We start from the raw sequence: 12,344 nt of genomic DNA, 5'->3' as shown, positions 1-12,344 counted from the left end.
GCCATGAACTCTGTTCCTGAGCCATCGACTTCATCCCTCGTCCTGGCAACTGTCTGATGTTGAACCATATTTTCATAACCTTCATATCATATTTGACCCTGAGATGAGTTTCCAATCACACATCCAATCATCTTTAAGACCGCTGTAATATCGCCTGACTCTGCTCCTGCTTCTGCTCATCTTAGGTTCAGTTGCTTAGGGGGCGGGTAGGCTTCAGTTGCTTGGGGGTGGGGTAGGCTTCAGTTGCTTATGGGGCGGGTAGGCTTCAGTTGCTTGGGGGTGGGGTAGGCTTCAGTTGCTTAGGGGGCGGGTAGGCTTCAGTTGCTTGGGGGTGGGGTAGGCTTCAGTTGCTTGGGGGTGGGGTAGGCTTCAGTTGCTTGGGGGTGGGGTAGGCTTCAGTTGCTTGGGGGTGGGGTAGGCTTCAGTTGCTTGGGGGTGGGGTAGGCTTCAGTTGCTTAGGGGGCGGGTAGGCTTCAGTTGCTTAGGGGGTGGGGTAGGCTTCAGTTGCTGAGGGAGGGAGGAGCTTCAGTTGCTGAGGGGGCGGGTAGGCTTCAGTTGCTTAGGGGGCGGGTAGGCTTCAGTTGCTTAGGGGGCGGGTAGGCTTCAGTTGCTTAGGGGGCGGGTAGGCTTCAGTTGCTCGGGGTGGGGTAGGCTTCAGTTGCTGAGGGAGGGAGGAGCTTCAGTTGCTGAGAAGGTGGAAGACTTCAGTAGCTGAGTGTGGGGAAGCATCAGTTGCTGAGGGAGAGGAAAGACTTCAATTCCTGAGTGTGGGGAATGGCTTCAGTTGCTGAAGGTGGAGGGAGCTTCAGTTTCTGAGGGGTGTAGGCTTCAGATGCTGAGGGGTGTAGGCTTCAGTTGCTGAGGGGTGTAGGCTTCAGTTGCTGAGGGGTGTAGGCTTCAGTTGCTGAGGGGTGTAGGCTTCAGTTGCTGAGGGGGTGAGGGGAAGCTTTAGTTGCCGAGTGGGAGGAAGGCTTCAGTTGCTGGGGGGGAAGGGTTCAGTTGCTGGGGGCGAAGGGTTCAGTTGCTGGGGGGGACGGGTTCAGTTGCTGGGGGGGAAGGGTTCAGTTGCTGAGGTGGGGAGGCTTCAGTTGCTGAGGGGAGAGAGAGGAGCTTTAGTTCTTGACCGGGATGGGGCAGATGGAGGAACAGGAGTTGAGTGCTGGGTGAGTTGATGCAAAGACCGGGTCTCTCCAAAAAAAACCCTACTTTTTCAGAGGCTTTTTTGCAGCAGCAATTGGGTCTCAGAGAGCAGTCCATAAGGCCACGCCCACCAATAGAAAAAAAAGTGAGCATTTGCAGGGGTCTTGTGGCCATCAGAAATCTGTCTGAGTTCCAGCGCGCCATTGCTGCCTCGGAGTTCAGGACCCCAAGATCCCGGCTCACTGGGCAGCAACGCACAGTTTGGGAATCCCTGCCTTAAGATCTATATCTTTGATTAAGCGTCTGGTCATGAGCCACATAGGGCTCAAGCCAAATTTTGTTTGATAATGCTCATGTGAAGTGCATTGGGATGTTTTACTATGTTAAAAGCGTAATATAAATACAAGCTGGTTTTGTAAAAATTAGTCAATCTAAGCTGATCAGTAATGAGCTTAGCTGGGGAAGACAAAAGCAAGCTGGAATTAAAAATAAAGAGAAAAGCAGCTAAGTAGAGAAATAACAGAAGGGTCAAGGCTTGTGCTTCTTCCTGATCTGCCCTCCCAATCTCAGTTGACCTGTTGGAGATACCAAGGGGAAAAAAAAACAAGCCAAAAAGAATGCCTCCGGAACCCAGGAGAAGAATGCACCAAGTGATATAATATAGACATGGAAATCCTCAGATCAGATCCCCGTTGGTGGCAATTTTCAGTGAGAATCATGATTCTTGCAGAACCTCTGAAATTGGAAAGGAACAGGAAGCCAAAGTTCTCACTGAAGATCAATATTTAGTGACCTCTGCTGACATCATGCAGATGTAGATATTGGGTAAGGAAAGTATTTTGCAGAGCTGCAAGGTTTTTCACGGTCCAGTTTCCTGCTGACATTCACTGTCAGGTAGAAGAAGGCTTCAAGTGCGCAGGGAATCATATCCTAACGCAAGTCAGCATCTCAGCTAAAGCAGCACTGGTGGAGACCAAGAAACAATGAAAGGCAGATTTTGGATTCCTCTATATGGACTCAAACAAGGAAGCTGGTCCCGCAGAGCCTTGAGGTTGTTGACTGCTGTTAAACAATGGTAAGATAGCTGAGATGTTGGCACCTTCTTCTTGTTTGTGGTTGACGTGTTAATTTGACAATATCTTGATGTCATGACCTTTTGAACTGTACTACAAAACTTAAAAGGCAGGTTGCAGTTTGATAGCTGAAGGTTCAAGGTAATCTTTTATTTCTATCCTGCGTCTAGAACCAATTTTGTGTGTCCTCTCCCCAGCAGCTCAGTGTTTCTGGCAGTGGGCATTGTGGGTGGGGGGAAGTGGTCTGCTGTCTGAGGGAGGTGGTTGGTTTTGAGGGTAAATGCTTGCATATTTGTCTTGCAATGTGCTGCATTTTCCAATGTGTGCATTTGGAGGCCAGAATGAAGCCAAATTATGTACATGGCGACACCTTATTTATCTTGAATATTATTTAAATTGCTGAGTTTCATGACTTTGAGTGATATTTCACCCCTAGCATTCACCTTGTCCATATGAAATGAGTGTGTGATTGCTAAACAACATAGGCTTCCTTTGGAGTGCTACTTCATTGAGAAGTACTGACTTTTTTTCTGCTTCTACACAGAACTTGTTGAAAACTTTTATTTCCTCCCTTAATCTGGCTTGCGCAAAAACCTTCAGTGTGCAAAGCCATACTTTCTAGATGACTTCCTAATTAATTAAGTTGCATCTATTTTGGGAGGTAAGGAACCTTGTTAGATGGTCTTGTAGCGGTGCATGTTTTGGATGGGGAGACAATAGCCCTGAAATACTGTGGAGGGGTGGGTCCAGCTAGTCTACCATTGCAACTCGAGTGTAGATTGCCAGAATTTACTAATAAACAGATTCTCTAACATGCCTTTTAAAGGGTAGGACCTTTGACTACCTTCAAAAGGGTAGAGAATCCCCCAGCTCAATCAGGACTCTATGAAGTCTAGTATGCCAAGCGAGATTAGGTTTGCTAACATCTAAGTGGAAACAGTGAACTTCATCAGGTCCCGATCCTCAAAGAATGCACCAAAATTTGAAAAGAATCAAGATTGGCTCCTTTACACATCAGGCTGATGGAAGCCTGCATGGGATTTGGGGAGCAAGGCAGTTGGGGCAAGTGAGGCCCTGGACTTTCACCCCCAAAAATGGTCAGATTCTGTATTTTCTGATTAGTGATGCACATATAGTGGCACTTGCTTCTTCCAGCCCATGCACACACTAAGTCCACAAACTGTGGCATGGAGAGTGATGGCTGGTGAAAATTCCAGCATAATCACTGGGATCCCATCTTACAGATTTTCAGGACCCACATCTTGAGATCAAAAAGTACATCAGTATTATTGATGCTGAAGAACTCATGTTTATAAACTGCACCACTCTTGCCTGGGCACGGTGGAGAAAAACAAACTTTGCTGCCTGTGTTTCACTATAGTCATTTTGTCAAGCTGTGTGATTTGCTACAGGCTGACTTGTGTAAAACCTTGAGGATTGGAAAAACTCTGCAGAGCTGCTAAGGTCACCACAGCATTAAGCTTTTATGCAACAGAATCCTTTCAGGTCACAACAGGGAACAGCATCTTAGATAATCTAAAGGGTAATTTATTACTGGATCAACAAGTGAGGCATGTTTTCTCATGAAATACCTTTATCACTTTCTTAGTGGAAAGTTTGCACCATAGCAATGTTCAAGCAGTGTTCCCATTAATTCCATTTGTACTGTGGGGTCTCACCCTAAGTGAAAGAAGGTTGAATGGCTGGGTTGGTTCACCATGAACCCCAGAGGTGAGGTGAATCTCTCCTCAGGGTAACTTCTGCCTCAAATGGACTAGATTCTGGCTGCAAGGGGCTTACAGTAGCAAAGGTAACAGGCCACATAAAGGAATTGGAGTTAAGAAAGTAGATTTATTGTCACTCTTCAGAGAGACAATAACAGAGCCTTTGAATATTTTTAAGGCAGAGGTGCATAGATTCTTGGTAAGCAAGAGGTGAAAGGTTATCGGGGTAGGTAGGATGCAGATTTGAGGTTACTATCTGATCAGCCACAATCTTATTAAATGGCGGAGCAGGCCCAAGGGGCCAAATGGCCTACTCCTGCTCCTTGTTCATATGTTTGTGGCATCTGCACTCATTCATTGCAGCCCACAGGTGCGGGGCATAGTTTCTGAGGTGTTACTGATTGGTATCATCCCAAACTTAATAGCTTGCATCAGGTCTTGAGAGCCTTGTGAAAATGTCATGTTTTAAACACGATTGGGGCACTGTTAGAGGCCATTCTAGAAGCCATCAATATCTTTGGAAATTCTTCCTGGCATTTTGATGCTGCTCTGTTCACTTGGGCTGTCACAGCCTCAAGGCATTCTGCAGATCTTGAGAAACTTCCTGCAATGTGTTGGAGGTAAATGGATTGGACTCCTTCCACCTGAAAAATGTTCCTGAATCATAGATCTTTTGATGCCTGGGTTATTCTGGGTCTCTTGGTTCTTCAGGTAAGGGTGGCCATTTCTCCACTCTCCATGGTGAAATGTAAATTTGCTTATTAAGTCCATAGCTTCCTCTTCCTGCAGACTGAGATTTCAGTGATTATGACCCTCCTTTTGTAGCGCTTATTATTTTTTTTTACTTTGGGAGCAGAGAAGACAATGTTACAGGACTATGAGTATAATGAAGACTTCCCTCATTTGAGGGCATATATGCCACAATGATGAGAGGCAAAGTCTCCATGTCCCTTTAACTGAAGTGTCCTTGAAGACTACCAGAAGCCCTTGTGTGTTGAGAAAGTGATTTAAGTATAGAAGGTGCATAAGTGTTTAAAGAGATTCCCCATTTGCACATGTGAATTTTCCTAACACCCAAGCAGAAAGGGAGAAAAAGCACAACCACAGGATGACACTTTTTCCTGTGTGGTATTAGTACAATTTGGATGGAGAGGATGCTGGTATGTGTTGAGGTGTTTTAAACATTGGCTAATAGCACAGTTCTGATATTTGCAAAGTTTCACGAAAGATCAATAACTGAACACGGTAGCTGGTGCATGCACCCATTGGAAATGGGGCAAGAATTAATTAGATTAGAAAAAGAAAAAGAATTAACAAGTATCACGATTAAAGGAAACTTTGGTGAGATACAATATTACCTTCCACAATCCATAGAGGAATGATCCTCCCTATAATCAGTCCTGGCACAAGGTTTCTCTTTTAAGGTCACAGCTTACCAAAATGATTGGAATTGGGCTTCAGCTCAGCCCTTCTCAGGGCCAACCTGGCTGAGATTGAGTACTCACTGTATAATAAATCGCAGGCCCTGCAGCAGACCAGTGCCCCAATACAGTGTGCGAATGGGCAGCTATTCAGCGCATGGTTTACAATCAATTACAATTGATTGAAAAGTAGCTACAGTACTGAACTTCAGTCAATCTTTAATAGGGAAAAAGATAAACATTTGAAGATGTAAAATTCTAAAGGCTTTGGGGAAGGAGCAGAAATTAGAATAGATAGCTTGGATGTGCAGCTATCAGTGACATAGGGTCTGCTTCTATGATGAAGTTTCTGTGATCCATTCTAATAGGTCGGCTTATATTTTCTGTCTTTCAGATTCAGGTCAGTCTGAAAGTCCTAGCCAGGAAAGTGAGGATATCAAGGACCAGCCAGAAAATGGTATGTATTAATCTGACGTGAAAGATACACTGTAGCAGTATTCACTATATAAACTCTGCAGAAGAACAGCTGTCCTTTTCAAACTAGATTGTGTTTTTCCAAGTGTTGTAACAATTTGCCCTTAAACCATTAGGGAATTGATTGTAAGAATTAAATGCCATCAATGGTTCTAAAGAAAAGACCTAAATATAGTAAAGTTTCTTTTGAAGTTTTTGACATTAGCTATGTTAGCTAACAATGAATACTGCAGTTTTATATTCAGTGACTGTCAGTGAAAGTCCTCAGTGACGTTAGCTTTGAATATTGTGTCAAAGCCAACCAAGTTTTCAAAAAACAAAAAAAACTGATGTGCTGCAGATCTGATTCTTTAATACATTTGAAGTCTTTTTTTCTGTGAGATATAAAGATCTTACAGCTGTGGAATAAGAAAACGTACCAGTTTAGTTTTCATTGACCATTGAGCACCTGACATAATGAGGAATGTAATTTGTGCAAACACATATTTAACATTGTGCAACAATGTTGATGGTAGGCAAAAGAATGAGTGTTGTTAAACTGAATGTTATCATTTTTAGTGAGCTCCAGCAATTCTATTTAACAACATTAATTCTTCAGAAGTTGAGATTTTCCGGTGAGGCTTCTGCAACCACCAAGCTGAGCATTTAGGCAGATCACCTATTGATTGGTATCTGGTACTAAAAATATCAGATAGAAACTTGAAAGAAGTGTTCCCTGTAGTAGACCATCATCTTCAGCTTAAGCTTGCTATGAAAGCCAGCTGGCATCTTTGTAGTGGAGAATTTTTGTGGTACTCTGTTACAGCATTGAACCTGCTCATCAAAAGCTCCATGAGATATCTCATCCAGGGCCATGCAGTGACTTCAATTGATGCCCACTCTAAGATGCTGTAAAAGACAGGGTTATTGCTAATTATTCAGTTTGGATTTTTTTTTTAATGAAAGAACTATTTCCAATATCTAATTTTAAGAAATTATCTCTGGTAATGAAGGTAACAGTAGATGCCAATATATTTAAAACAGGAGTAAACTTTTCTTTACCCTCATATAGTTCACCTTGTTTGTATTTAACCTTCAGTTCAGATGATAAATACAATTGCTCTTGCACCTTGTTGTAGACTCCAAACCTGAGAAATGTGCTTACCATTCTGATTAGTTGTGAAAGCATTATTAAATTTGAAAATGTTACACTTAAGCTTTCAAGTTTGCAATGGGAGTTAAGGCTTTGAGTGGACTGTGATATCATTCTGAGTAGGCAGTTTCACTTTCAAATATTAGTGCAATAATTCAGTCAGGACTCTGTACAGTACAGTTAAAATAAATGTTGCTCATAGAGAAGCGCGTTCTCTCGACAGCTAAATTTAGACTTCAGAATTCTTGGTGTTCAGTCTGAAAGGTTACCCACAGGAAATGGGTGGGTGGAGGGGTGTTTAATTCTCTGAGGCACACAGTGTAACAGTTGTGCACATAGCCATTAGCTTCTTGAGTGATGAATTATAAGCTCACTTCAATATAGCACTCGCACAGAAATCACAAATTAATTTTCCAGCTGTATTAGTATTCATTATTGGTGTGACTTTGTTGAGTATATTTAAGATTAAAGTCAGTTGAAAAAGATAACCATAGCAAAACTCTGCGCAAGAAGATTTTTTAAAGCCTAGCTATCCTGGATGCTTTAATCATTTGAATTTTTGTCATATTTAAATAGACTGAGTTATGATTTTTGTTGATATAATTAGCTAAACAAGCTTTCAACCACACCAAGGTTTGTAGCTTTAGTAAACTGTTAGTAAATAAATTCTGTTGCATCTGTACACCAATCCTACAAGGCACAGAAACACAGACTCTGAGGAGATTATGTACCATGTATTTATTAGTAGCCATTGTCACATTTAGTCCAACTGATATTTCAGTTGGACACAATAGAAACTTCCAGAAAGCAAAGGGATTAAGGGATATGGTGAGCAGACCAGTAGATGGGATTGAGCAGTTAAAAAAAGGCACAGAAGTGTTGATGCTTACAGCTTCTTTATGTTGCTGAAATGCAAACATTCAAAATTGCAATCTTTGTCAGTGTGTATATAATATATTTTTTAAATGGAGGCATATAAAAATTCTGCAATTAGATCTTACAAGTATGTCTATGTATGCATATTTTGCTAAAGGCATGCAAACACATAACATCGTTAGATCACTAACTGTAACTTGCATTCGATTCCTGTATTGCAACATGAAATTGGTCATGGAAGTTTAAATGAAGAGCCAGTGTCAGAATATCATATTTAATAGCGCTAGCAGCAATGGTGTTGGCCTTCAGTTATACGGCCCAACTTAGTTTGACATGACAGTAAATGCATTTAATGTATATATTTTTCCCCATTTGCTTCTCTCCCCACTTCTTGGTTCCTCATTTACTGCAACTGTTATCTACACGGTCAAAGTGGACTGAACTCTGAACTTCTGGATGTTGCTGTCAGTGTTTGTTGCAGGATATCAACTAATTCTTAAAATGCAAAGTAAAACAAAAGCGTCAGATTTTCTTTTTGCAATGCAATCTTGGCTATCCCAGCAATGGATATTGAATATGAACTTATCTGCATATCTGAAAGTTTTGTTTAATGGCTTAACGCATGCGTTTTCCTTAAAATCTCGATACCATGTGTATCGAGTAGGTGGGATTTTAACTTTTTATTCAGCATTCGTTATTTAGTTGCCCTGCCCCAGAAGGGCAATCCTAACAGTACATAAATGTTTCATTTAATCACTGGCTGGATAAAAGGTGTAATTTTCATCTAATTTGTAAGATTTGTAAGTAAGGAAAAATAAAGGAACTTCATGCTTTGAAGAGCAGAATTCAGGCTGAATGCTGAATTCTATTATTTTTATGTTTTGTTAAAAGATTGAGCTTGCGACTGTAAGTTCTTTTTCATGGGGTTAGTCAAAACTAATCCACTTGAAGTGATTGCCTAATGCTTCCTGTGTCCACTTTCTGTTACTGATGCTTGCTTCTCTAATAGAAAAAGATGGGTAATAAACTGAGGAGAGTAGATGGTTTGCAGTGAGGTTACAAGGCAGTAATTTAATTGAGCACTTCTAATTACGTCATAACCCATGGGAGTGAAGGTTTAAGTATGTCAGCTGAACTTAGAGATTGCAGATAACTGTCTTATGTTCACTGCCAGCTACTCTCTGTTCTATATAACAGTTTATCCAATCTTTTGTCTTTGTGGGTTGCATAGGCATGTTTAAATCCAGGTTCTCATTAATTTACATATATCTCAACTTGCTAATACTAACAGGTCTTAGTGTTCTGATTAGGCTTTGCCGATCAATGAGATAAAAACACTAAGGCCAGAATTTTCCGTCTCTGTTGGCATCGGGCATCATGGTGGGCACAAACGGACAATATGGCGAGAAGGCCAAAAATTGGTTCTATGCCGCCATGAAACCAGTTTGCGATTGTCTGCGCCACCCGCCAATGTCTCCCACCGCCGCACATTGGGAATGTCATTTTAATACACCTGCAGAATCATCCCCCCACACTGGTGGGAAAACACACCGACCCAGAACACGTCACAACAAGTGCGACATGCAGAAGTCAGGACTTACATCATGGACATCCAAGGAGTAAAAGATGCTGGAGCCCTACAGCTACTGGGCCCTGGAGGAACATGTGCATCGTACGCTGGGTGGATTTTCACAGACATGGCTCCACTGCGAAGTGGCTCACAGAAAGTGGGAGGTCTCCGTTGATGTCTGGGGTCTGCTTCGGAACATCACAGTCTTGGCCGTAGGCTGTAATGGATGATCGTCGGTGGGTCGGGGAGAGGAAGGTCCAGCTGTGAGTGGGAGAGGAAGGTGTACCAGGGGGAATGAGAGAGGAAGGTCTAGGTGTGACTGGGGAGGAGGGTGTAACAGGGGAGAATGTGGCACCTGGGAAGGTAGGTATAAGGGGAAGAAGCTGTAAGGGACGGAGTTCGGAGGAGGGCCTAACTTTGGGAGGAGGAACGAGTTTAAGGGGGGCGGGTATGGAGTCCCGGGGGCAGAAGGAGTAAGGGTGGGTGAGGGAGTGAGGGTGGAGGAGGGAGTAAGGGGGTATGTCCAGGAGAATGTGTAAGGGAGGGGCCTGTGATGTTGATGACTGCCTCCTGGGGAGCAAACTGAGGGTGCACATGATAGGAGGGAATGGTGAGTGTGAGAGAGTATCAGAAAGCCTCTGAGATTCCTGAGTGGATGACCTAGGGGTATCCAGCTGCCACTCCTCCTCCCTGTGGGTGCCTGAGGGCCCTGGCCTGACTGTTTGGCGGGAAAGAGTACCTGGAGGGACGTCGAGGTATACCGTTTCCCTTTTGTGTTGCCACTGCAGGAAGTCACTCATGGCTACCTTGATGGAGTGCAGGTTTGCACGCATCTCCGCATTCTGCTAGACCAGGGTTTTCATGATGTCCTCCATCCTCCCATGGTGACCTCCATACTTGCACATGTGGGCACCACTTCATCAGAGAGCAGGTGGACGCACTCCTCCGACTCGTGTGCCACCCTGTTGAGGGCTTCCAACAGCTCTGTGTGATGTTCCCAAGCCTCCTGCTGACTCTCCACGATGAGTTGGAAGGCCGAATCCAGGGGCTTGTCATCTGACTCGGACCTCACAGATGCCTCTTCACCAGCAGTCCTCCGAGTGCTTGGGAGCTCGGTTGAACCTGCCTCCTCCTGCTGTGGACATGTGTCCTTGCGGTGACCACCAGATTGTGAACCCGAGCCTGCTCTAGATCCAGGTCCCACTGAGGTGTGTCTCTGCGCTGGTGGAGGGTGTGGGGAAGCGCCGTGACGGGTCTTCCAGGTTGCTTATTTCCAGCTCTTCAATGGAGGAGGTGTCCTCTTGGCTGGAGGTGTGGACCTGGGTGGAGCTGAGGGACTGACTGGCTGAGGGTCTCGGCCACTTGGCAGAGCTCCCTGTGAACAAAATTTAGATGATTAGTGCATGGCAGCAGAGTCAAAAGCAGGAGAGAGAGCACTCACATTTGTGTTGAGAGAGGGATGATGTAGTGCAGGATCCTCATGTGGGTGTTTGCCGCCGACATCACCGTCACCGCAGGCATGGTCCATGTCCTCACCAGTCAACGTGATGACTCGCTCTTCAAAGTGAGTGAGGGGTCTAATGTGGGCCGCTCCACCCACTGGGACCTCTCCCTGCTATTGTCAGCCAGCTTCTCCTGCACAAAGTCAGATGGAGACAATGTGAGCAGGAAGCAGTCCGGGCAATGTTTATGTGGTGAGAGGAGCCATGGACAGAATGAGGACATGAGCTTGAGAGGATATGAGTCTGATGAAGATGTGAGGGTGTGTGAAAGAGTTAGTGGTGTTGTCCCTTGAGGTGCGAAATCCCTGTGGATGTGTGTTGGGTTTGTGGGGGTGTGAGTTGAGACTGATGAGAAGAGGGACTTACGCTGGTAGAATGGAGGAGATCATTCATCCTCTTTCGACACTGGGTTCCTCTTTTGCAGGGCGCTGGTGCTGACCACTGCTGCCACCACCTTCCATGCAGGATTGGTGACCTTGCTTGCTGGTTTTCGCCCAGAGTGGGGATTGAGGACATTGTGGCGACCCTCCACTGTGCCCAGTAGGCATCCGAGGGAGGCATCGCCAAATGTGGAGGCAGCATGTTTTCCCCATTTGGCAGCCATCAGTTCCCAGCAGCTTCCTGTCCCTTGAAGAGTGCTAGCTCTGTGCAGGGGTGGCTTTTAAATATGGTGCCCAGTTTACTGAAGGCCAGAGGTGATGGCAGGGTGGGTGAAATGTCCTTTTCCTGCCTCCCCTACCACAATTAGTGCAAATCTGGGATGACTCCGCCCTAAGACTAGTCCTTCACAAATCTACGAGCCCACAAAATTCAAATAGAGCAAACCAAGTAATAAGAAATATAAGTGTAAATAGCACTGAATTGTCTGGATTTTAAAGGGCAGTTTTCATAGGTTCGGAGCTGTATGTGGTCTCCTGCTTTATAATACTTCATGTTATTTAGATGAAGGGGACATTTTTTAAAGTATTCCTCTCAGTGCCGTTTATTATCGATAAACAAACTGTAAAATCTGCGTCCAATGCTTATGCCAATGCTTTTGTGGAATGACAAACTGAAATATGCTCGGGTGACTGTCGCAGATTTTCAGATTTTACGCTCGATATTTTCTTGAATCCAACGGCACCCATGACTTCTGCAAACAACATTATATTGCCTATTAGTCAAAGTGCCCTTTTTATTGCCTCCTATCAAGTTCAGTAGTAATGTGACCCAGAGATTTTCACATAGATCTTCACATAGATCTGTGTGTTTTCCTGCCTTTGTGGAAGGCAGCCTGAAAAGAACACTTGCAAGATTGGGTACAATTGCAAAGCAAAAAATGGCTTTAACTTAGGTACAATGCCTGAATGAGCATAATTCAGTTTTTGCAATGAGATCCATTGATTTCTACTGCTCCTGGTTAAATGGAAAATAATAAATATGCAACTTTGCT

At 44.1% G+C, this 12,344-nt stretch overlaps 1 protein-coding gene across 16 annotated transcripts in view; it reads left to right on the top strand.

Annotated features, from left to right (window-relative positions):
- nfia (nuclear factor I/A) overlaps positions 1 to 12,344 on the top strand; it is an 801,190-nt gene that overhangs the window by 516,784 nt on the left and 272,062 nt on the right. For 12 of the 16 annotated variants that reach the window (XM_078561185.1, XM_078561189.1, XM_078561181.1 and 9 more), the window contains exon 3: positions 5,753 to 5,815. The exons of the other annotated variants lie outside the window; for them this stretch is intronic. In XM_078561185.1, coding sequence (XP_078417311.1) covers positions 5,753 to 5,815 — 63 coding nt within the window. The remainder of the gene's footprint in view (positions 1 to 5,752; positions 5,816 to 12,344) is intronic. 16 annotated transcript variants of the gene reach the window in all.

Source organism: Cetorhinus maximus, chromosome 17 (assembly GCF_964194155.1).
Source record: "Cetorhinus maximus chromosome 17, sCetMax3.hap1.1, whole genome shotgun sequence".
NCBI classification, from domain to species: domain Eukaryota; kingdom Metazoa; phylum Chordata; class Chondrichthyes; order Lamniformes; family Cetorhinidae; genus Cetorhinus; species Cetorhinus maximus.
Note: the sequence above shows the minus strand (reverse complement) of the source record. Positions and strands in the feature narration are given on the sequence as shown.